This window comes from Panthera pardus, unplaced genomic scaffold (assembly GCF_024362965.1).
Source record: "Panthera pardus isolate Hobbes unplaced genomic scaffold, ASM2436296v1 HiC_scaffold_17, whole genome shotgun sequence".
Taxonomy (NCBI): Eukaryota; Metazoa; Chordata; class Mammalia; order Carnivora; family Felidae; genus Panthera; species Panthera pardus.
The window spans coordinates 9,158,800-9,183,295 of record NW_026526732.1 but is presented as its reverse complement, the minus strand read 5'-3'; the positions used below and the strand labels follow the sequence as shown (position 1 = coordinate 9,183,295).

At 47.2% G+C, this 24,496-nt stretch overlaps 1 protein-coding gene across 1 annotated transcript in view; it reads right to left on the bottom strand.

The window, feature by feature from the left end:
- EZR (ezrin) overlaps nt 1-24,496 on the bottom strand; it is a 50,893-nt gene that overhangs the window by 10,509 nt on the left and 15,888 nt on the right. Inside the window, 5 exon segments of the mRNA XM_053904312.1 lie at nt 6,884-7,030; nt 7,993-8,076; nt 8,668-8,942; nt 9,867-9,962; nt 14,649-14,732. Coding sequence (XP_053760287.1) covers nt 6,884-7,030; nt 7,993-8,076; nt 8,668-8,942; nt 9,867-9,962; nt 14,649-14,732 — 686 coding nt within the window.

The following is a 24,496-nucleotide window of genomic DNA, read 5'->3' as shown; positions in this document are numbered from 1 at the left end:
TAGCATCCAAGAGGCTTCCGATGGAGCTCCTGATTCACACTCAGGCCCTCAACACCCGTCCCACGGCCCACCTGGCCAGTAGAGCTCCCCGCTCTACACCACAAACATACACCCTCAGGCCAGCTCGGCCTCCTTCAACAGCCTTGCCTCTTCTTGCCCTGTAGTCTCTTGTGCTACATCAACTATTCTCTTCGTGTTTTCCCAATTCCTCCGTTTTTATTGAGCTCTTTGAAGACCAGGCAGGTAAGCTTTCTGATGTCAAAGTTCATGTCTTAGGTTTTCTAGGCATGCTGTACTCAGAGCGGCTGCTTGCTGATGGAAACAGAAAAGTGCCTGTGTGCTTCCACTCCAAGAGTGCCTTGCTCGTTTTCTGTGGGGATCATCTGTCCGTGGCTGCAAGGGGGGTACTGAAGTCCCTACTCTTACCTATTGTTGTCTATTTCCCCTTCATGTGTCAGGACTTGCTCATTGTATTAGGTGCTCCAGGGCTGGGTTGCATGTATTTACAGTTGTTTGAGGTCCCTGATGAGGACTTGGTATGGACTCTGCTCTTCTGGGTCTCATCTTAGGGGCGCATGGCATGTTCACCCGGCTGGCCAGACACCCTCCCGTGTCCTCCTCCAACTTCTACGACAGCACGAGGCCCACAACCCCCTGAGGAAAGCCCCAGCACTTCCCTGCTTGGTCGCTACTAGCCCACCACTGGCTCAAACTCTGGCTCTTTAGCATTCCCAGGAGAAGTTCTCCAGAGGGTTAAGACCAACCACATGGCTCTTACCACACGACCCGCCCGTTCTTCATCTCTTTCGCCCCATGCTTTCGACATATTACCATGGACACCATCTAGAATGACAGACCCTCAAACCACCATCCAAAGATCCTACCATCAAAACCCAACCTTTCCCCCAGTTCATAAAAACTTTCAATTTAGAAAATAAGCAGAGATGGAGAGAAACCAATTGCCTACCGACACGTTTAAATAAAAACTGATGGGCAATGTAGGTTTGCTATGACAAGCCAGGTCAAGGTGGCAGGGTGGCTTCTGATGGCCAAGAGAGGACACCAAGCCTCACAGATGGCTCTTCTGGGACACAGCAGTTCCACACACCTGGAGGAATGAGGTCAGGGCACTGGCCAGTCCTTTTTGGCATTCGCCTTCTTACAGCTCTGTCCTCCAGGGTCACCAATGCCTGCTAAAACGTATCTGGCCAACATGCCTCACACAGTCAGACACGCAAGACATTCACTCTGCTACTGAGCAAAGAGGTGACGTTGTTTGTAGGCCTCTGAGCACCGGAAAGGAACTCAGGATACCACCTAGTCCCACTGCTGGCTTTAACCCAGGTCCTTACATGGCTGTAAGGGGGACAACAGGTAGACATCTGCTGCTTCGTAGCACCCGCTCCACAGCACGAGGGCTCTCATTTCTCACCTGTGCAGTCACCACTGCAGCCAGATTTCCAACACTCAGAATGCCAAGGAGGTAAGGATCTCAGGTGCTCAGCTTTTTTTCTTTCTTTCTTTCTTTTTTTTTTTTTTAAGATTCTGCCTCTTCTTTTTAAGTTTATTTTGAGAGAGAGTGTGCATACATGTGTGAGTGGGGGAGGTACAGAGACAGAATCCCAAGCAGGCTCTGGGCTATCAGTGTGGAGCCTGATGCGGGGCTCAAACCCTCAAACTGTGGGGTTTATGACCTGAGCCGAAATCAAGAGTTGACCTAACTGACTGAGCCGCCCAGGCAGCCCTGAGGCTCCTAGCTTTATATGAGGTTCTCAAAACAGTTCTAATCCTAGAAAACCTGGACCTTCAGGTTAGACAGGCATCTTTCTTTTAATTTTAAGGATTGGGCAGGCGTCCGGTCACCATGCCCTCCAGCCCTCTGCTTGCTTTCTGCGGTGTCTGTAAAGTCGGTCTTTTTAAGACTCTGGAACCTCATATAACAGTTTACAGCCGTTCAGAAACCTAACTGTAGGATCAGAGATAGGACTATATATTTTTTTAAAAAATGGGATTCTCCAAACAGGGACCAGAGCTCTTTAGAGAAACAGCTGATTCCAGGGCTGGAGGAGGAAAAGTACAAGATGATCCTGGAACATCTTGAGGAGCCAGGAAGTGAAGAAGTGCTCAAAAAAATAACGGGGTCTGTCTGGGGTGCCTGGGTGGCTCAGCTGGTTGAGCGACTGACTCTTGGGACTCTTGGTTTCGGCTCAGGTCATGATCTTGCAGTTGTGTGGGTTCAGGCCCCACATCGGGCCCTGTGCTGACAGAGTGGAGCCTGCTTGGGATTTGCTCTCTCCCTCCCTCTCTCTGCTCCTCCCCCACAAATTTCTCTCTCAAGATGAATAAACAAAAAAAAAAAAAATTAAAAATGGGGTCATATCAAAAGGGCACAGGAGCCAACTCAAAAGGGATCCTAAAGGCAAATCTTAATTTGAACAAAATAATAATAGTAATAGATTATAGCCTGTAGAATAAAATATCCATGAGTAGAAAACGGACTCTGTTCAGAAACCATACATGTAAAAGAAATGTTCTGGTTTGTTTTTTTTTTTGTGGGGGGGAATCACTGTTTCCTCAAAACCACAGTAATAATTGTTTAAGACTTGCGAATGGATGCTAGAAAAGATTAAAGTATAATGAGAAACAGGGTATTTACATAGTTCCCAAGTGTCTGCCTGAAATGTACTTACTGACCACAAAGGGAAGGACAGTAACTTCACAAAGAAGCCTGGCAGACAGCACCCTGACCAGACACCAAAGTTAACACCACCAGCAGTGGTAAAATATTCCCACACCACGCACTGCCTCGTGAGAGGCCCCGGGAAGGCAAAACTCAAATCTAACTGAGAAAACACAACACAGATCCAAGCTGAGGGACTTTCTAAAGAGTTAATGGCCAGCAGTCTTCCAAAGTGTCAAGGTCAAGACTGGGGAGGAGGCAACTAAGTGCAGGTGTGAGTCTGGGCAGGATCCTGGGGCAGAAAAAGGACGTTAGTGACAACTGGGCAAAATGGAAATAGGGTCTGTATATTGTGAAAAGCATCGTGTCAACACTGACCTGGACTGTGGTTATGTAAGATGTTAGCACATGGAGCATATGGGAATTCTTCATACCTGCTACTTTTGGAACAATTTTAAAGTCTGAAATGATGTCAAATGAAAAAAAATAAGTGGCTAAAAAATTTAAATTCAAAGTATGCAGGTGGAGGTGGGGGGTGATGATACTATTCTTCTGTATCTTGACAAGAGTCTGAATTTTTCAGGCACATGTCTGTTCAAACTCAGCAAATGGGGCTGCCTGGGTAGCTCAGTACATTAAGTGTCCAATCTCATCGTTTTGTGACTTCGGGCCCTACGTTGCACTCTGCAATGACAGTGCAGAGCCTGCCTGGAATTCTCTCCCTCTCTCTCGCCCCTCCTCCATTCTTGCTTGCTTGCTCTCTCTCTCTCTCTCAAAATAAACAAACTTAAAAAAAATAAACTCAACAAATGAACACTTAAGAAGTGTGCATTTCAATGTACTTGAATATTACATCAGAAGACAAGCAAGAGCTCTAGTAAACAACATGCATTTGGGGAAGGCACACAGATGCCTGCAATTTACTCTGAAATGTATCTGGAAGAAAGGGGCCCGAGGTTGCAGTGACGTGAGGCTGAGCAGTGAAGCGCTAAGGACAGAATCTCTGCAGGCATGGGACATTACAATAAAACCCTCTCCGTGTTGTGGTTTGCTTGAAATTTTTCATTGAAAACATTCAGAAAAGGTCTGGGGTGTTGGAAGGGGCTGGAGGTCACTGTGGGCTCCACAGACGGCTCTGCGGGCACTCCTACAACAGAAGCAAACATCCTGATCTGAACCAGCAGGGGCCGATCCAGGCGTGCCGCCACCTCTTGGCAGGGCAGGCGTGTCAAGGAACTGTCCCCACGCGTCCCTTGTGCCCACCTCCTGCCAGCCACTCCTAACCAGGTCCTACCGCTTCTCCCTCGGCCCTCATGCACATCCAGACACGCAGAGGCCAAACCCTCCTCTCCGCCAGTCTGAGGGGAACTTTTAAACTCTGTACTCTCAGTGGATTAGCTGTATTCCCTTCAACGGTCTCTGTAAGAGACTAGGAGGTTTTTCCGGAAATTCTGTTCCACGTTCAAGTTGGGGCTCCAAAGACCAGAAAGGAGAGAAGTAGCTGACAATTGCATATCTGGTAAAAGAAAAGTCCCACAAATCCAAAGAACTGCCTTTTGCTCTCCTCTCTTATACAGGTAACCTGTTAGCACTAAGGCACAAAGATGTAACATACACACAAAAAGGGGGGTTGGGGGTGGAGGCGAAATTAACATATTGTGTCTATGAGCATAATTTTAGAAACTGGAAATAATTTCTTAAGTATCTACATGATACATAAAATACTATATATACTGTATTACAGTTTTACGATCCTGTACCGTATATACTATATGCTGTAGTGTACCTATGCCGTATATAACCAGTATGCTATAGAACCTAACAATAACCACTGGCTTACTATATACATAATAAAGCTAACAAAACAAGTATAGATTAGTGTGTGTGATTTACCACTCTGAGCGAGAGATTTAAGGGAGAAAGACACTGGTCCTTGTTTGGCCCCAGCTTGTCTACAGCCCTCTGCAGCATTCGCTCCCTTCAAGGGCCCAGAGAGTCACACGGCGCAGACTCCTGCCCCTGGGAGGACCAGGAAGGCTGCAAGGAGAGGAGGGTGGGGGAGGGTGAGCCCTGGGAGCACAGAGGTGCTCTCGCAGGACTGAAAAACGCGGGGGCAAGGGCGCACTCCTCTCACGGTTCTGTTTTGGGTCTGACGATGCCAGGCAGGATCACATAACACACTAATGGGAACTTCCTCTGTTTCCTCTTCATCTACGGTTTACAGAATGAAAAAGACTAAGATGCTTTCCGTCCCACGCGTTCCCACTCCGTGGTTACGTACACACTGAAAAGGGACCTCAAGAGACATTTCCCAACCAGGATATATTTAGTTCTAAAAAGGGATAATAAAGGTATATTTGTTTATCTGCAGGTGCACTAAGTCTCTCATCGCCCAACTTACATACTCAAAAGATCCAATTTCTCACATGAACAGTGCTCCATGAACATCAGTTCTCTCTGCTGGCCCTGCACCGAGGGGGGTAACCCAACACCCGCCACAGCCAGGACTTGTCCCGGCGCAGCTCAGGCTCGAGGCAGGGTCCTGCTGGCGCTGGTAAGCAAGCTGTCCATCCTTGCTGGCGAGGAGAACCACCTGGGCCCGCTGGTTTCTTCCTAACTGAAAAGAGGGGTGCCCTCCGAGGCAGAAGTGAGGTCGCCCTACGCCCCAGTCTTTGTTGGGGAGAAGACCCCTTTGAGAGGACTGTCAGTTTCACTGGTAAACTGGGGGTGGGGGCAGAGGGAGGAGAGCAGGGATCGACTGAATGAGCCGTGCAACTCTAATTTTTACTTGGGGAAAAATTAACATTTAACGTGGGCTGGAGGTAGTTACCAGCTGACATCAGCAAGTTCCTGCCCGTGGCTGTTTCCTGCAGCTGGAAAAACCTGTCCGGACAGCCCCGGCCACAGCTATGTTACAAAATCTGCTCATTCAAGAAATGAGTGCAGAGACACAGGCAGTTTCCCACACACGTTCCCACGAGGGCACCGCGTTCTCACTGTGTGTGCACCGCCCGCTACCAGCCACCATGCTCCAACTGAGGCGCCTCCGGAAGGACCAGGCGCTGGTTTCTGGAGTCTCCCGGACCGTTGACGTTTCCCTACAACACTGCTGCCAGCACACTTGGGGAAGCAGCACACCAGGAGTCCTCAATAACTCACTTCTAGATTCTTGGGGGAGTTCCTGCCATTCTCTGATAAGCGTATCAGGTCCTACACCGTAACCAGAGTCCTCCCTGACTGGAACCATAACTTCCAGTAAGAGTGACCGTCCTCCTCCAATTCTGGCACTCAGGGGAGGGTCTGGGAAGGCCTGCCATGGGCCTCTGCCTGACCCAAGTCAAAGGTATCCGTACCCTGGGTTCTGGCAAGAAGACAGATTCTTCACGTGACATCACCAGTCGTGGGCAGCAGCATGGCCTTCATGGAGGCCAGAGAGAGGGTTTTGGCGGGGGGGGGGGGGGGGGGGGGGGGGTCCGAGAGCCCGGACATGGAGAAGAGCTGCGACGGGAGGAGATGTGTTCTCCACAGACACCATGGAGACCTTGCCCCCGCTGACTCAGATCTTTTTCTCTGTGTATCTAGCTCCCTGGCGGAAAGCAGACACCCATGTGCAGTGTCTGTAACCACAGGGAAGGGCAAAGGAAGCCGCAGGGCCCAGCTGGCTCCACACTGGCTCTGGCTCTTGCAGACCTTACTCAGTGCACACAGCTAGCACGGGGCAATTAGATACCTCTCACAGGCTCAGAGGATTTAGCTAAACTGTCTGTACATAAGCCACTGTTTACAGAACCTTAAGGTCTCTGATAGCACTGTAACCATCCCTGGTTGGATTAGCACAAGCCTTAAGCCACCAGCACAGCTAGGGCTGCCTGGGTGGTATCTGTGGGTGTGCTGGTGCCTATGGGCAGCTGGTGGCCGGGCCTCAGCAGATGGGCAGAGGAGGCCTTCCTGCAGCTCTGGCATGTGGGGTCACGGGTCAGCACACACCAGGGCTAGTGAACAGGCTACAGTGACGGAAGAGAAACGGCATACACCTCGAGCTGACCTCGGACACAACGTGGGCACATCACAGCTGAAAAGCCCTTAGAGAGTCATGCGCTAGACAAATGTGTCAAAACACACTACACACACAGATGCCATTTTCTCCACCGTTTCCAGCCCCGATACCCCACCCACCGAAGATAATTACAAAGTTCAACTCACTTATCATCTTTCTCATAAATATTCAGTCCGAGAGCATCAACTCCAAGCCAAAGGTCTGTTCCCTTCTTGTTTTTGATCTCAAAGTAATTGATCCCATACATTTCCAGGTCCTGGGCAATCTTCAGATACTCCAACATGGCACTGTCTCTAGCGGGCGGAACAAACAAGCATGGTCATTAGAGCCGCATCCCGAGCCATGAATCTGCTACCAGGGTCTTCAGCCTCAGGCAGGCTGTGCAGGGTGGGCTCACAGCTGTGGCTTAGCGGCTGCCCCTCTGCTGACTATCCAGGCCTGCGCCCCAAGCTGTCCTGGATGCTGACCACCAATGCACTTCAGACATTCTGAAAGGACTGAACGGACTCATGCTACTTTCTCTGGACACAAAGATCTTCCTTTTAAATCGTATCGGTAGGCATGATCTTTCTCTTGCCCACACACTGCTGCAGGGACTCCCACTGTCTATTTCACCAGCACTTGCCACTTAGGCTTTGAGTCCCTTCCCTCCAACAAGAGATGCCCGGGACAGAGGATACTCGAAGGACACAACGGCTGTGAGGCCCAAACTGTAAATGAGCTTCTGAGGCTGGGGGGTGGACAGAGAATTGCTCGTGACGCCCGAGATGAGGAATCCAGGGCAACAGAATGTGGCCGCTTCTTACACCTAATAGCCACATGTCACATCATGTCCCTCCTTCATGCTCCCTGAATAGCAAGGGGTTCTCACTTGGGATCAATTTTTTCCCATTTATACACTTTTGAAAGGAAACACCTTACAGACAATGAACAAGCCAGCACCTCTATGACAGGAAAGAAAAATAATGCTCTTTCCCCCTTGACTAGAACAGTGTTTTAGACACGAGACGGTCTCTCCTCTAAAACAAACAAGGGAGAAGACTTTAGGGCCTTAAGCTTGAACCAAATTGCTTCTTACCCCAGTCAGGAACACCCGGCTTTATTTAGGGAAAACCTCCTGTGCAACCGTTACCTTTCACTGCTCTGTGGCACCCAGGCTGCAGCCCCGCAGGGTTCCTGAAGCACCACCCTGGGGACCCCAACTGAACTCCATGCAAAGGAGCCGGGCGGGAGGGAGGGGCCGCCCAGCACTCACTTGAGCATCCCGCGGTGCTCCGCGTGCCACACCTGGATCCGGTCCTCCCACTGGTCCCTAGTGAGCTTGTGCTGGTCCATGACTCTGGGTTGCAAAGGAAGAGGGCACAGAACTGTCACCACAAAGGGCCACAGAAGGCAAGCAGCAGGCCACCGCTCACCTGCAAACCTAGAGTTTTCTTTCAAATAAGACCACACGGAGTGTTTCTACTTCCTGATGCGTAGCATTTCTGACCATTAACGACCTGAAAGACTTAGAACCTGGAATGAGACATACCCAGTCTCGCTGGAGAATTTTAAAAAGGTATTTTATATTTTCAGGGGCCTCTTCTTCCAAAAGGGGTAATTTATGTGACCATCAGTGAATACAGACAGATTTAATGGGGCCAAATCATTATACGCTAGGGAGAGCTAGGAATGGTCCCCATCCTGCTACGTTTCTTTATCACAGACCCTGTACAGGTGGATCAGTGCCTGAGGGGAGGCCATGGCGGGTCAGTGCCTACACCGGCCAGAGCACACGCGGGCCAGCACGCAGATTAGCGGGTGCTAGAGCCCCAGCCTCAAGAAGCATTTACCCTCGTGCTTGCCGACTGCTTCTGCTCACACACACTACCTATGCCCTTCAAGGGTGCAACCCGCCACTCTCGTCCGGGCCTGGCCACCCTGTGCTCACCTTTGGGGGATCAGCCGCTCAGAGCTGAGGTACCCAGACTTGTGCGTTTCTTTGTTATAGTCTCCGAACTTGGCTTGCACAGCATAGGAGCCCAGGAGCACCGCGGTCTCAGGAGGGCAGTAAATCTCATCGCTGAGAATTCCCTCCTTCACTTGGAGGAAGAAAAGCTTCTGTGTGATGTCCTGGATGAGCTCCTCAGACACATCTTCGGGGTAGAACTTTGCCCGGAACTTGAATTGGAGAGGATTCTCCTTTCTGACCTCCTGTGCAGACACCTGGACGACAAAAGCCAAATGCCCTCTGCCAAGTGTAGAGGATGAGACCGCCCCCCCCCACCCCAGCTCCCTAAACACAGGTCATAACCACCGGCTCAAAAGGATCATGCAGGCCAGTTTTCAGGAGATAGCGTTCACTCCGAAAGTCACCTTTTTAGCACGTAAGACGAGAAAGGGCCAGTTAAAGTCCTATCGCCCTCCCATACTTAGCTGGAAGTCTAGCAGCAGCCAGTTAGGGACTCACCAAGCCACTAGAACCAGCCCCAACTTCTGGGAACAATGTTACCAATTCCAGAGAACTCAAATTCAGAAAGGCCTGCCTAGTGACCTGTGAACCTGGCATCTGCCCGCGCGGCCAGTCGAGCCATGGACCACGGAACTTATGTTTAATAACTGCTCATGTACCCCCCTGCCTATTGCCATCTCTAATTGCCCTCAGGCTTGCCATAGTAATATGGGAGGAAGACACAGGTTTGGGAAAAGGGACATTTTCAAACTGTGTGGGGAAAACACATTTAAGCTTCCTGCTTTTCTTTACAGTTGTTAATGGAATTATCCAGTCTTTCGAGTTGAAAGATAATCTATCACAGGTTCAAACAAAGCAACAACAGGTTCTTACAAAACAGTGAATGATTCATGGTCTAGAAGATTAACAATCTCATTGGGGAAAAAAAACTAAGGTCAACTAAAAGCTAAGCAATTAACTATCATATGCTCCAATGAGTGGGCAGTAAGGAGAAATCCCAGGATCTAATTTCCAACCAATATCCCCATTTACTGGAAACCTGTAACCTTTTTGTCTATAGAAACTTTTACACAAATAAAAAGAACAAAAAACAAAAGACAGAAGAAGGTGTTCCAGTTTCAAAGTTAGCAGAGCAGACCAACACCCAAATATCCTGTGAATAGTTAACTCTGACTTACCTTTTTATCTAGTTTCAACCAGGTAGGAAATCCTTTATTATCCACATACTGGAGGCCAAAGTACCACACTTCCCTAAGGCCGATGGTCTTGACCACCTGCGTGAATGAGACAGAGGGGCAGAGGCTGACGTCTGGAAGGGCAGGAGGCACACGGCACAGCAGGGTCGCCAGGAGAGCCAGGTGCCGGGTGCCCGGTCCCACTGCACACACCTCTCCTGCACCATCCCAGGGAACCTGTTACCAACAGAGGCTGCTCCTCCAAAGCCATGAATGGCTTATTTTTAACATACGTTTGAGCAGATTCAGGGTTAACTTTAAATCTCAGAAAATCGTAAGACCTTGTAAACTCTTGCCCCCCCTCCTCTTACCCCACCCACGCTTTGCCAAGTAAAGACAACCAGCTGGGGTGGAGCGAGCACACACAGCCGGACCCCACCAGGGAACACCAGGGAGAGTGTGTGGCCCAGTGTGAATGCCCCTGTCAGGTGTGCTCCCATGAAAAAGGGGTTGAAAGTCACTAATGTGAAGCAAAGGAATACTTGGGTCTTCCCTGGCTGCCTGTCTCTGCTTCTCAGTGGCCCAGGCCTCTGCTTAACTGGAAACAGGGCAACAGCAGTCCCCAGAGAGGCAGGAGAAAGATGGGGGCAAACTTCCAGGGAAAGGGGGGACGGGGGAGTTATGCTTCATACACCAAGGGATGACTAGCATTCCTTCAACCTCCAGAAATTTGGAATTCTGATATAGGAAGGTGTAATTCAACCCTAGGTCATCATAAGGATTTCACATTTTAAAATTCTCCACAGCACTAGAAAAAGTCTCCTGTGGTCCACTACAGACAGAATCCCATCCTGGTTATTCTTTTGTCTTAGGAACAGAAAAGCAACTTCCTGGGGACACCTGTTACACATCATCACAACTGAGTCCCAGGGCTTTGCTGCAGTTTAAATGCTGAGTCCCATGACATACAATGCTCAGCCTCTATATAAAAAGGTTACCATTCTTCAAATGTCATAAAGCGAAAGAGACCCAAACACATGAGAAATGACAAATCAGGTATCTGGAGCATTTGCTTAAAATAAAATTGGAAATTCCAAATAGACTCCTGCTTGGGAGCGTGTCTTCTCCTCTGCTGGGGGACCAGATACTTGCTGGGGCTCCAGGAGCCTGGTCATCATACCCCCAGGAGGGACCTGTTCCCATCCCACTCGTTCCACTCTCCCATGGGGGGAGGGGGGCGGGGCCCCATTATGGCACCATGTGGAAGAACCTGGATGGTTCTGTGCTGACTCCCAAGTCTCTTGGGAACCCTGCCTAAGTCCTGTCAGGGTAGCTAAGTGCAGGGAACGCTGATCTGAAGACCAGGTTTTCCATACCCAATCCTGCTAATTTCACACTCTCTATAAACCTCCGTCTCAGCATCTGGATATAAAACCTGCCTTGCCTTCCTCTTCGGGTGGTCTCAGAGCGACCTATGAAAGGTCCACATACAGAAGCATCTGGTCTTTCCACTCCATGCACCAAACTGGAGCCTTAGCCTGGGTGCCAACCAGTGTGAGAGGATTCTGTCTGCTCCACCTCCCTTCCCACCGGGTCAGACCCCTGCTGATAGCCGCAGCCACAGCTCAGACTTCTCTTCCCCTCTGCTATGAGGCAGCCAGCCCCCTTGGCAAAGCAGATCACAGACTCCAGAACCACACTGTGGACAGAACCCTTGCACAATGAAACGCCTGACCCTGGGTACCCCGATCTGCCACACGTCTCTGTGGCACGAATCTTCTCACTCCAGGGTAACTGCCCGCAGAGTATATTTTAGAGCCTTACTTCTATTTCTATGGCTTCCCCAAAATGGCACACTTGAATTAACCTGCTTTCCTTCAGTCCATTCCAAAAACCAACCCGTAAGTCCTCCTTACAAGGGAAATCCAATATTCCTGAAAAAACACACTTCACCCTTCCCCTCGAATATCCTTGGCTTACTAAAGCAGATACGCAACACAGAAGCGGAATTTGAACAGGGGTGGAGAATATTCCTTCATTTCTGCTTCAGCAGTGTTTTACATGGCAGTTTGGAATGGAAAATGCAGGGACAAGTCTACTTGACTCCACCTCAAGTGACAGCTGAACACAGGTTGTGATGTTGGAAACAAAGGGCACACAGAGTCACAGCTCTCTCACTGCCTCCGGAACCGTAGGATCTCGCCTGGCTGTGCGGTGCTGGCCTGGGAGGCCCCCCGTCAAGTCAGGCCCCTGGACTAGAATCCAGGCAGACCCAGCAAGAGCACTGGGGATGGGGACGGGGACGGGGACGGGGACGGGCCGGGCCCCACAGAAGAGACTCATGTTGCTCATGCGGTGGGAGAGAAGGCTTCGGACAAGCTTACCTCTCAAGTGTCTTTCAACCCCTCCTACTTAAGGACCATATTCTAGTGCCTGGTAGTTTGGCCCAAACCTAGAATCAGGTGGAGCAACTGAGAAAAGGACACAGACTCCAAAGGCATCGAGAAGAAAACACGCGCAGCCTGGCTGGGGTGCGGGAAGGAGCCCCGGAAAGCACCCAGGGCACCCCTGATGACCTACTCACGGGAAGGCGGGACCTTCGCAGTGTCATGTGCTGCCTTGGAAAGACACGGAAGGATAAACAAACGGATCTTCAAAAAGACAAGTGTGAGCAGGCTTACGATGCCACACAGCCAGAACCTGCCCGGGCCCTGGTGAGCACTATGACCTCAGGCAACTCTCTTCTCTAACTTCCATGTCCTTCCATGTCCTTCCATGTGTCCATGTACACACACAGTTAGTCGCCTTCCAGGTCAGCTCCAACCTCAGCACCCTCAGATTATATCGCATGTTTCTTTAGGGACACACCAAACTGAAAAGAAATTAAATATGAACTCTGTCATCAGAGTTCTTTGTGACCCAGGTCCTACCGTTGAAGGCGGAGTTCGGGATCTTTCTGTCTCCCGCTACTTCCCTTTCTGATAACTGACTGGTGGTAGAATCTCACTACCCGTCTTGGAGGTTGGCTGAGATTCAGGCAGGAAACATGATTTGGGAACAGAGGTTCAAGTGGGATGTGGCCTTGTTTTCTGTTTAGCACACAGATCTGGGGACTTGACTTTCAGGGGAGGGGAACAGTATCATCGCGCTTGCATGTGGCTGATGGGGCTAACGAGCTCTGGAACAATTTAGATACTGAATTTATCCAGACTTGGCATGCTGACTGGATTTATTAAATACGTTTTTAAAATAACCCATACCTACCGACTGAGTTCAGGGTCCATTTTTTGTATACCTATTAATCCACAGCTCCATGCCTCTGTTAAGCAGATAATCTAATAAAAATACCCGTTTTTAAACCAACGCAGGGAAAAAAACCAAACCAACGCAAACACCAAACGAGTACAATCGCTCAACATGTAGGAACGTGCCGAGTTCTGTCAACGTGGCACCCTGGACCAGGAAGCGGGGGGAGGCCCGAGCGGTACGCAGCTCCATTCACGCCTAGCACACGAGCGTGCGGTTAAAAACGTCCGTGGAACCGGACCACCCAAGCGGAGTATCTCAGGGAGCAGGGCAGGCCTCGCTGCTCGCTCAGCTCCCTCCGCTTCCAAAGGGTCCCACGGGCAGACACGGATGTCTCGGACACTGGCAGCGGTGTCACCGCGGACTCCTCACGTGATGTCGGAGAAGCGACACGCGAACAAACAAGGCAGATGGAGGCCGGGCAGGTAAACGGCCGAGGCACTGAAATTCTGTAACTAACCCCCAGTTTCCGTCTCCGCTTTAGAACAGTCACTTGAGGACAGCCCCACCGCTCATTTACAGACAAGGACTCTGGTATGGCCCACGTTTGAACCACTGACCCAACCCACACAGGGCTCGGCTGGCTCCACTTAATTTACTTCAGGATTCTCTTTCAGAAGAAACCTTTAGGTTTTTGCCCCAAGTCCAGCCTGACCGCGAAGAGTAAATGCCTCTGTCCTTACTGGGTATGGGCAGAGCCAGGCAATGACCTCACACGAGCAGCACAGGCAGAACGGAGGTGTCCCTGCCCACCCCACAAAGCCCGGCACACACACCAGTGCTGGCCCAGCACATAGTGGGGATGAACCTACCGGGTGCTCACTTTTGGGGACAAGAAGGAGATATGACCAGACGCAGGAGGGAGTCCCCTACACCTTCTAAATTTGCTAGAAGTCACCCACCCTCCCTCATCTCCTGATCACCACCCACTCCAATTTCTGGGCTTAGTGCTAGGGTTCAGAACATCACTTGTCCCATCAGCGGGGCCTCTCAGCCAGGCAGGCTATAGCTCAAGGGACCTGTAAACTCATGTCTGCGCCCGTTGCCCTCCTGGAGCCCTGGCCCCAGAGCAGACTTTACTTAGCCCAGAGAAGCAGATCTTGTTCCAAAACCTGGAACTGTTCCATGGCAGAATTACCACCGCTTTCTGGGAGGCTCACTATGATCAGCGTTCCGCATCCACCTTCAGGTCTCAAGAAGAAATAAATATGCAGGGATGTGGACGTGCTCTGCCTTGCCTAGCTCACGGGCCGTGCTGATGAAGACTTCAGAGCATCCCCAAATTTCCTGTCACAGGGCTGTGAACAGGGGCTACTCGTGCAGGGTGTTTACAACAGTGTGAACCCCCTGGAAGAAGGAGAAATGTTCCCCTCTACAAAAAGAAGTAAGCCGCAAACCAATATGCTCAGCAAAATTATTCAGATCTGCAAAAAATAACTTTCTAAATGGGGATTCTCCCTCCTAAGCTCAAAGACCAACCTGATCAAAAAGCTGTTTTCCTGTTGTATTTGGCTGGATGGCAAACTCCAGCTCCGCATCCATGGTGGTAACTCGGACGTTGATCTAGAAAACAGAACGAAATGAATTACACTTAACTGGGTGTTCCTTTCTTGTAATGATCTTCTGAGCCGTCGGCATAAACTCAAAGCTACTTAGCAACACGGCAAGAGTAAATTCCTCACTGACATCCATTCTCGTGCTGTCATGACACACGCATGCACACACACTCACATGCTGCGAGTGTCCACTCAGTGGACAGCTGCTGAGTCTCAGTGTGTGCACAGTTTGGACTCAAACGCAGGCCTCCTTTGCTTTACTAAAGCACATTCGCACTTAGGTCTAAGCTGGTTCTCTACAAAAATACCTTGATAAACATTTAACATTTCTCCGTGCACCAGCTCGCATTGACCCTCACAACAGCCAAGGAAGGCACCAGTGGGCTGGCCAGCCTCCTTGAGAAGTCAGACCAAGACAGTAAGTGAAAGGAACAGAGAAGGAGCAAGCAATATACCAGAAGGTTTAGAAACACCAGAAACTGAATAGTGAAAAGAGAAATGGTCAGATGACTAATGATACATCAAAAGAGGATACCGTGCAGTAACTGAAATGCTAATTAAGAAGATGGTAGAAACGTGGAAAACCGCTTCAGAAATGAAAGCCATGACAAGCAAAATGGCACACATCCCATCAATACAAACCTGTGAGAGCCATCCAGCAGAGGACAGAAGTACGACATGGGGACGGACAGATCACAAGATGGTCGGAGCACAAGGAACTGAGGTGGGGGCGATGAGGGGCCTTAACGAGGTCTCTAACATTCCCATGGAGTGTTTTGTTTAAAAAACTCATTTCCAAGTAGTTTTCAAATATATCACTCGAGAAAACCCAAATTTACTAGCGTATGAAACAGACAACATACTACTTTATGTGACTGTCCTAAAGAAAAACACCACCACACAGCAAGAGTAAAGCTTGATTATCTTTTTTAATTTTTATTTATGTTTTTACAAAGAGAGAGCGCAAGCGCATGTGAGGAGAGACAGAGGGGCAGAAGGGGAGAGACAGAACCCCAAGCAGGCTCCACACTCAGCACAGAACCCGACGTGGGGCTCAATCCCACGACCCAGTGATCGCAACCTGAGCCGAAATGGAGTCAGACGCTCAACCAGTGCCTCATCCAGGCACCCCGGAATGCTCAATATTAGGAAACGCTTGCTTTTCACCATTTTTCGAGTGACATACGTAAGTAGCTGGATAGACGTGTACCCTAAACCCCTCCTTCCTCAGATGTAAATATCACGGGGACACAGCAACAGGACTAACGCTTTGCTGACAAAGGTCTAAGGAGAGCTGGCACACTACACATGCTTAGCAGGCACCACTCTGGTTGTCTCTTTAGGAACAAAACCAGTCTTTAGGGATGTTTTTTTTCCCCTAACCCTGAAGACTGATAGTGGAGAGATACTTTGATACAATGCACTGTGTCTTAAAGGTTCTCTGGTTGATAGTAAAGAGAAGGGAGGCACAAATTTTCCAGGATTTCAAGAAAAGTCTCCCTTTCAATCTCAAGTGTACAAGTTAAAAAACTCGAGTTTACTGAGAAGCAAAAGGAAACATACTGTAAATTCTTCAACTATATTAAAACATAAAAACCTAAGTTTCTTTTCCTGCTGGCAATAATTTATTTTTTTAATAATCACAAAACGGCCATTATGAAGCAGAAGATAAAAGTACCTTTCTCAATTATGGTTCCAAATGCACATATTAGAGATGAAAAAGCAGCCCCAAGTCAAACATTCCAGTAGACGAATGCCGCTCCAATTACACACTCATAAGCCCACAAGGATACATCACACCCAAAACTAAGGCGGAGGCCCACAAATACGGGGTCTTCGATATGCTTTTCTGATTCACTGATTGCAAACTGATTACCAGGAATATTAAAAAAAAAATGATTTTAAGGTTTAAATCAGATCTACATTTGATTCCAAGTTCACACAACTCTTCGAAAAAGCAAATATCCAGTAAAATGAGTAGTTTTACTGAGGATGGGGGTAACAGACCAGTAGTCCGTAGAAAGTAAACTTCTTAAAAATGAAGCATGAAGAGAAGGTCTGCATAACCTCCACAAAGTACACGAACCACCACAAGGACCTACTCTGCCGTCCACAGCTCCAACACAGCCATTCTGCCAAGTTTTAGTCGGTCTGGTCTTTCCAGAGAATTCTTTCTGTGAGGCCCAACACCCACCGGCAAGCATGAAGTGTGGTACAGAATCTCCAACAAAGACAGTGAGCCTAAAGATCAGGTTAAGTCTTTCTGGCACTGCAGTAGCAAATAAAATTGGGACAAATAACAGGAAACAAATGGGCTTTCCTCCATCGTTTGGTCTCCTGGCCCTGTCAAAAGTGAGTAATTTCCAGTTCTGATTTGGGGACACAACAGAATTTTTCTTATTTTCAATCTCCCTCCCCCAAATTATAAATCAAATGAATTTTATCAACGTACGTGTATATTCATATATAGTCCATGCTCTACAATATTGATCGGAGGCTGGGACGAGATATCTCAGGAACCCTAAACAACACGTGAACGAACAATACATGATGACCGGTGGCCGAGCGGCTCTGCGTCACAGGTGCGTGATCCTGGATGAGGTCACTGCCCCACTAGTGTTTCTCATGGGGGCATGAATGGCATTCCGGGCACAGGTGCTCGCTCTGCCAAGACTATCTCCAGTGCAGGTCTGAGCCCACCTACTAAACACAAGCGTCCCCAGTCCCTGGGACAATCTAAAAGTGCTCCCATCATTTCCAGATGCTGAGGAAACGGGAGGCTGCTACCCAGACTGAGGGCCACAGAGAGGCGCTGTCTTCATCAGAAGCAGGATATAGAGCTCCGGGTTTACAAAGCCTGTTAAGATTATTTTCAATTTTATAGATCTTTAATAATGAAATACTGAAATATGGCACAAACTTGTATCCAAGTTTAAAATGAAGCACTTACTCAGATGACAAGACCATTTATATACATATTTTGATCCACTTATCCAGTACCTTTGAAAGAAATCAGACTTTAGCAATTAAGGAAACATGTCTAAATCCCAACTCTCCTTTTTAATTCTCTTTGTCTTGAGTTTCCACGGTAAGCAATTCTTTTCAGTACTGGGATGGAAGCTGATGCTCGTATCTGCAACGGTGCCACAGAAATAAAGTGGGCTTGTGTGGTCCTGCATGATCAATGTGAGCATGGTTCCACAAAAAAAGCCAGAGGTCCACAGGCTTAAAACATACCATCACACAAACCCAAACCGTGTGCAAACGTCGGGGGAAAGAATGCACGGTTTGCAACTTTTATTGTCCTGGTAATTACCCCCAGGTTAAGTTTTTCTTATCAAAGGCAACATCTGCTGAAGGCAGCAAAATCCCACAGTAATGTGTGGGATACGTGTGTATAGACAGCATGCAGTCAGTCACTGAAAGTCTAACCCCAAAAGGCAGGGATTCTCTCAGGCTTGACACAATACTGAAAGCCTTTTAAACATTCTGCTCTGTTTAGGGGTGATGACAGTGATTCAAGTTGAGTTTTGCTCGAGTTCCCCCTCACGTGCACACAGACACACACATGCCCCATGCTGTGGACGGTGTAGATGGCAGCTCAACAATTCGTGTCTCCCTCTCCGTGCTACTCCAACTGAAACGAAGAAACAAAGCCATACTGAGAGTTCTAAAATGTAACAACATAGAAGGAACTAGACTTAACCATACCCCACTATGTATAATGGGAATTCATAAATAACTTTAGATAATGGAGTTAAGTTAGCAAAAGCATTTTAAACTCCACAGATTAAAAATAATGAGGTCTTTCTGCTGCTCTATGCCATGTCATAAATTTTAGAGTAAGAGGACTTGCTTATTTAGACACAAGTCAAGAAAACATGTTAATGAAGATGCCCGAACACATCCAAAAAAATGAGGCTCTAATGAGTATAATGCAGATTTTCCACACTGGCCATATTTAGCAGAAAAATCTTTCTTCTTTTTGCCCCAGCAGCCTAGCTTAGTGGGGAACTTGTGTTCTCATTTCAGTAAGACAGGCGAGTTTTTGATTACTAGAATGTTAGTATATGCCGCAGGTCTGTATTTGAAAGAGACAAAGGCTATAAAAACAAAAATAGGAATGAAAAGTTTTATTTCTAAAACAAGAACAAATCTGGCCAGTAAAAGTTCTGTAAATCTAAGCAAAATGCCATGCATGTTTAGTTTTTATGAAATGACTGCTGTTTCACAGGTGTATGAGCCACGCCTCTTGACTAGATAACGAATAGGTTATCTGACAGGGAATTTAACACATAGACCTATCTTTGCCTTAGTTAACGAAGTTAATGAAAACCTAACTGTAATGCTGTCTCTGTCCTCCCTCTGCTTAATAATCTACTCTAAAAAAATTCTATTTGCTGCTCTTACGGATTAGCTCAGCTCAAAACTGTGACACTACATGCCAATGAACCATAGTGGTTTTATCTCACTGTTGGCAACCCACCCCAGCTAGCGGGCACATGGCATGCCCTGGAGGCTCGCTCACTGGGTGCCTGGGTGCCTACTGGGTGCCATGGGCACTGCAGACAGAGGAGTCAGACTTCTCTCGCCCTTCTGTCACTTACAACATGATCGATAGAGATGGGTCTCAAGTAGCACCCATTCACAGTTATTTCCAAATGGGTCCAACTATCAGAATCCCCAGTGCAGCCTGAGTTTCTCAGCCTCGGCCCAAGAAAACCAGCTGAATTCGGGGATCACTGAAACACGGGCAAGAGAACAGCAGCCAGGGGGCCCGGGTTTGAGAGCTGGTGTTGTAGCCTGAGAACTTCCTCCCACTGGGCCTCACACCCCGCTTTGTCTGCAAGCTGAAGTTTTGGACTAGAAGTCCCGAGGTCCCTTCCGCCTCAGAAATGCCAGGTCTGAAGTCCAACAGCATCAGGGAGGTGCAGGAGTGCAATGAAGGCTGGAGCTGTGAAAACAGGTGGGTTGACTTCTTCTTAGGAAAGCTGTGTGGACGGACCAGAAAGATTGATGAGAGAAAAATAGCCAACTGTGACGCTACTAAAAGCTGGCCAGGAGATGGTTTTCATGGGCAAAAGGAAAGCTCATACCTGATTTCACATTTCCAGGAAGGAAAATGCAACTCTCTGGCTGGACACAGAGTAGTACACGTTTTATTGCTCTGATGCAACTGACCTCTTTTTCCAAGAGGAGAATGTAAGTGTGTTAAACCACAAATTTTTTTTTAAAAATAAACTCAATTAACAATTTACCCTATTAAAACAAAAATAAATTGGGGCACCTGGGTAGCTCAGTCAAAACGTCTGATTCTTGATTCCGTCTTGCGTCATGATTTCATGGTTCAGGAGTTTGAGCCCCAAGTCTGACACAGCCTGCTTGGGCTTCTCTCTCTCTGCCCCTCCCCACCTGCTCTCTCAGAATAATAAATAAACTTAAAAAAAAAAAAAAAAAAAAGAAAGAAAGAAATCCATTGTTCCCTTTGCTCACTCCCCCAGAAAGCTGAGAAACCACAAGCACAGGCCTGACAGCAGGTAGGGGGCCAAGACCCGCTTCCCTAGGCATCCCGGCCAATCCCTGCCCAGTGGTCCACATCCTGAAGAAAGCCCCTTCCCCTCATTTGTAATATGAAGTCCTGTGACTGGAAACGTTTTATCTACGAGGGATCTCCCAACTGTAACATTCTGGAACTTAAAAAACTATCTGAACGGCTTCTGACACCACCCAAGTCAGGGGCGGTGCAGTTCTGTAGAACATTATCTGACCTTCATAGGGAGACAAAGAGGTGATACAAATGGGGGGGCTATCTGGAGATCACATATGTTAAGGTGGTTTCTGTTTTCTTTTTCTTTCTTTAATGGAAAGGCTTGAGTGTCTTTGTTGTGTTAATATCTTTGGTGCAAAACCCCAGGACGGTGTCCTAGTCAAAGTTCCCCAGGAATGTTCTACCTACAGAAGTTTCTTCCACGGAATATCCCAAAGGACTGGTATGTTTCAGAATGTACTCTGGAAAACATGGTTTCTAAGTCTTCCCAGTTTATTTGATCAAAATGGTATCTAAAATGCCTTCTAAGAGTCTGAGAGGCATAAAAATGATATTGACAATGAAATACTGTATTTTACTTCTAACCCACATATGGCTGTCATATTATCTGCCAGTTCTTTCCCTTGTTTTGGTAAATAAATCTAGTACCGCAATGTTTCCTTTGGGAAGTGCCCATTTCCTTCTGAAATACAATGAATTTGGTTTAAGATTACCTCTCTTAAAAAAAAAAAAAAAATTACCTCTCTAATCACACTTTTTACAGAATAAATTCATAGTGCACTAAAGACCAAGAAGGAAACATTCAAGATCAATCAATTCCTCTACAGTCTTTACAGGCAAGCACTCGTTTGTCTTCTTGGGCAAGGCAGTCAGACTTCATTCTAGTCGGCGGGTGGGGGAAGAAAGTTGGCAGTGATTTTCTACCTACTTAAGCAGGAAAACCATTTAAAATACAAAGCGAAATACAAACCGTAACAGTTGAATGTTTGAATTTCAGGCAGTGGATTCAGTGGTACCAGATTAATCCCTATACTATCACACCTGCATTTACTCAAAAATAAGCCTCAGTAGAACCATCCAAGCACCACCAAGATTACATCGAGAGCTTGACCTTTCATAATCACTTAAAAATGTCAGTGCTGTTTTCCAACATTCCAGCCTTCTTCTGAAGGTGCCACTTCAGCAACTTCTAACAGCTTTCAAATATTTGGATAAGACCTTTCAAATACTTAGAAATGCTCCGATAGGAAGTAGATACAGTAAACTTTCTCCCACAAATGGGGGAAGCAGGGAAGTGGAACAAGGAAAAATTCTCACAACAGATAATAAATGATTTATAACAGTTTTCTGAGATGCTATTTTGGTTCATGTAATTCAATAATTAGAGACTATTGTATTTTGATTTTCATGTTGAGTCATTATGTGTTCTTTTTTAATAACAGCTTTGTTGAAATATAACTTACACACAATTCGCCCATCTAAAACATGCAATTCAGTGGTTTTCAGCAGAGTTATGCAACCAGCACCACTATCTAATTTTAGAGCATCTCATTCCCTTAAAAGAAACCTGGTGCCCATTAGCAGTCACCCCTGCCTCCCCAGCCCTGAGAAACACTCATCTACTTTTTGTCTCCATAGATTTCCCTGTTCTCAACAGGGCGTATAAACACTCTGCCTTCCATCACTCAGTGTAATGTTTTCGAGGTTCATCCATGATGTAGCCTGTACTGGGGCTTCCCTCTTTATCGCCAAGGAACATTCCAATGTATGGATACATCACTGCTGTCCATCCATTCACCATTTGGGACATTTGGGTTGAGTATCTTATTAACTAGCTCCATGTTGCTTTAGTGATTGCAAATATGAACTATACTAACTACTGTCAGTTTGGCATTCAAAATGATAAGAATAAAAAATCTTTAGGGGAAAATAAAGACGAAAGAAAAATGAATTTTTATGTATGTACTTATTTAAAAGATTTTATTTTTAAGTAATCTCTACACCGGATGTGGGGCTTGAAACCACAACCCTGAGATCAAGAGTCACGTGCTCCGCCGACTGAGCCAGCCCAGCAACTCAGAAAAATGAATTTTTAAAAACTAAAATTCAATTTAAGTTTACTGCTGTAAGTTGTAAATGAAAATATTCTATGTGCTCACAGGAAGACGGTCCAAGCTGCCAAACTGATGTGAACACAGCAGAAGACACTCTGAATCCTACGTTCCCACACTTACTCTCTGAAGTCAGCAGTATTTCTAGCATCGTGAATTCTAGTCAACTCCTTCCCCTTACACATGAGGGAAGACAACTGGGCGTTCACCACCAAGGAGAGGAGGGGAGAACCCAGGCTCTTGTTCAGGGTTCTCCCAAGGAAATCGTGTTCCTGCTCTAACTTTTAGGCAGGAGGCCGAGTCTTCTGTTCGACACTGAGCTCCGATGGTGCCGGGCATGCTACAGCTACTTAACACAAACACCTCCAGAGCCCTGTCCACTGCTGCCCAAAGGACGTGGCCACATCAGACATGTTGTAGGAAATCTGGTGTCCCTTGGTAATCGTTTAAGAAATACAGCCAGCTGCACCTTATAAGCTACTCCTTGGGTCCTCAGTGCTCCACAAACCTGCACACGCAAAAGACTCACCTGAAGAGCTTGTTGACACAGCTTTCCGGGCCCCGGGCCCAGAGAGTCTGACTCAGTAAGTTGGGATGGAGCCCATAAGTCGACACCGCTCCACCAAACTCACAGGTGAGCCACCCCAGACAGCCACTGCTCTCAGGGCAAGAGGTTACTATCCCGAACATACGAGAAGCCACAACACCTCTTGGCCAAATTAATGCATTTATTGCTGTTATTTATAATCCACTACGTAAAAATATCTTCACTAAATTTTCATTCATTAGAACTAAAAACAGTTACAGACCTATGCTCTCCCATCCCGCATACTCCATATCCCAACAGATGGACGCCCTATTTTGGTCATCTCTCTGGATCCTGACCTTTGAGATAAAGATCAAGTCCTTATGAGCAATACTCCAACTCAATAAATAATCCTAACATTAGCTATGACACACAGTGGTCATTTTTCACAAACGCTAACAAATGACCAAGCTCCGTAAACTTCACTGTTAACTTAGCAAACCTTAATCAGCTTAGCGTAGAAATGCTGACGCATGAATTCAGCCAAGCCCCAAAGGCAAGTAGATTTTTTAGCTTTTCTCCCTCTAGATCACCAGCCCTTTTTAGGGGATCATGGTAATGACTACTACTTAAAAGATAACTTTTTTCTACCTAGGATATAAAATGTTTGTTTCAAATGGACATCGCCGCTCCCAGTAACACTGTTTATATAACAACAAAATTATAGAGAAGTAGTTGCCACTGAAAATCCAGTGACCATATTCTACATTGTTATAGTTTCTAATAAGCATATAATTAGATGAGCCCAGCTTTTACTGAAGAAAGCCAGTCCAGAAACCACCCTGCTGTCATATACCATTCTTTTAAGGAGAGAGAGGCCAAAAGAAAAACCGGTACGTTGCTATGGGGAGGTATTTACCACAATAGCACAACACTGATGTACAGAGAGAAGACAAGTTAAATAGAAATGTGGTCCTTAAAATACGATTGTGCATCAAACAGAGCCAAGTCCATAATGACCCGACACCAGCACCACAGTCGGTCAGAGCTGGGGAGGCAGCAGTCCCTCCTGAAATTTCCCACCACCAGCAGAGCCACATGTCACCACACGCCCAAAGCAGGCTGGGCTCAAAGTTTAAAATTCCAGAGATACACGTTTTGTGCTAGCTCTTAACACCAGACCTTCAGAGAAGATGGAAAAAGCAGTATAAATACATTTTACTAATTAAATAACACTAACAGCAAACCTGCAAATCAATGGATAATGACTCACAATACTGCCATTCCTTTCTTTTGAGCTCCTGTGTATCTTTTTTAATTTTTTTTTTTTTTTAACGTTTATTTATTTGAGACAGAGAGACAGAGCATGAATGGGGGAGGGTCACAGAGAGAGGGAGACACAGAATCTGAAACAGGCTCCAGGCTCTGAGCTGTCAGCACAGAGCCCGACGCGGGGCTCGAACCCACGGACCGTGAGAGGATGACCTGAGCCGAAGTCGGACGCTTAACCGACCGAGCCACCCAGGCGCCCCATGAGCTCCTGTGTATCTTACATTTAAATTATACCCAATCACATCATTTTATAT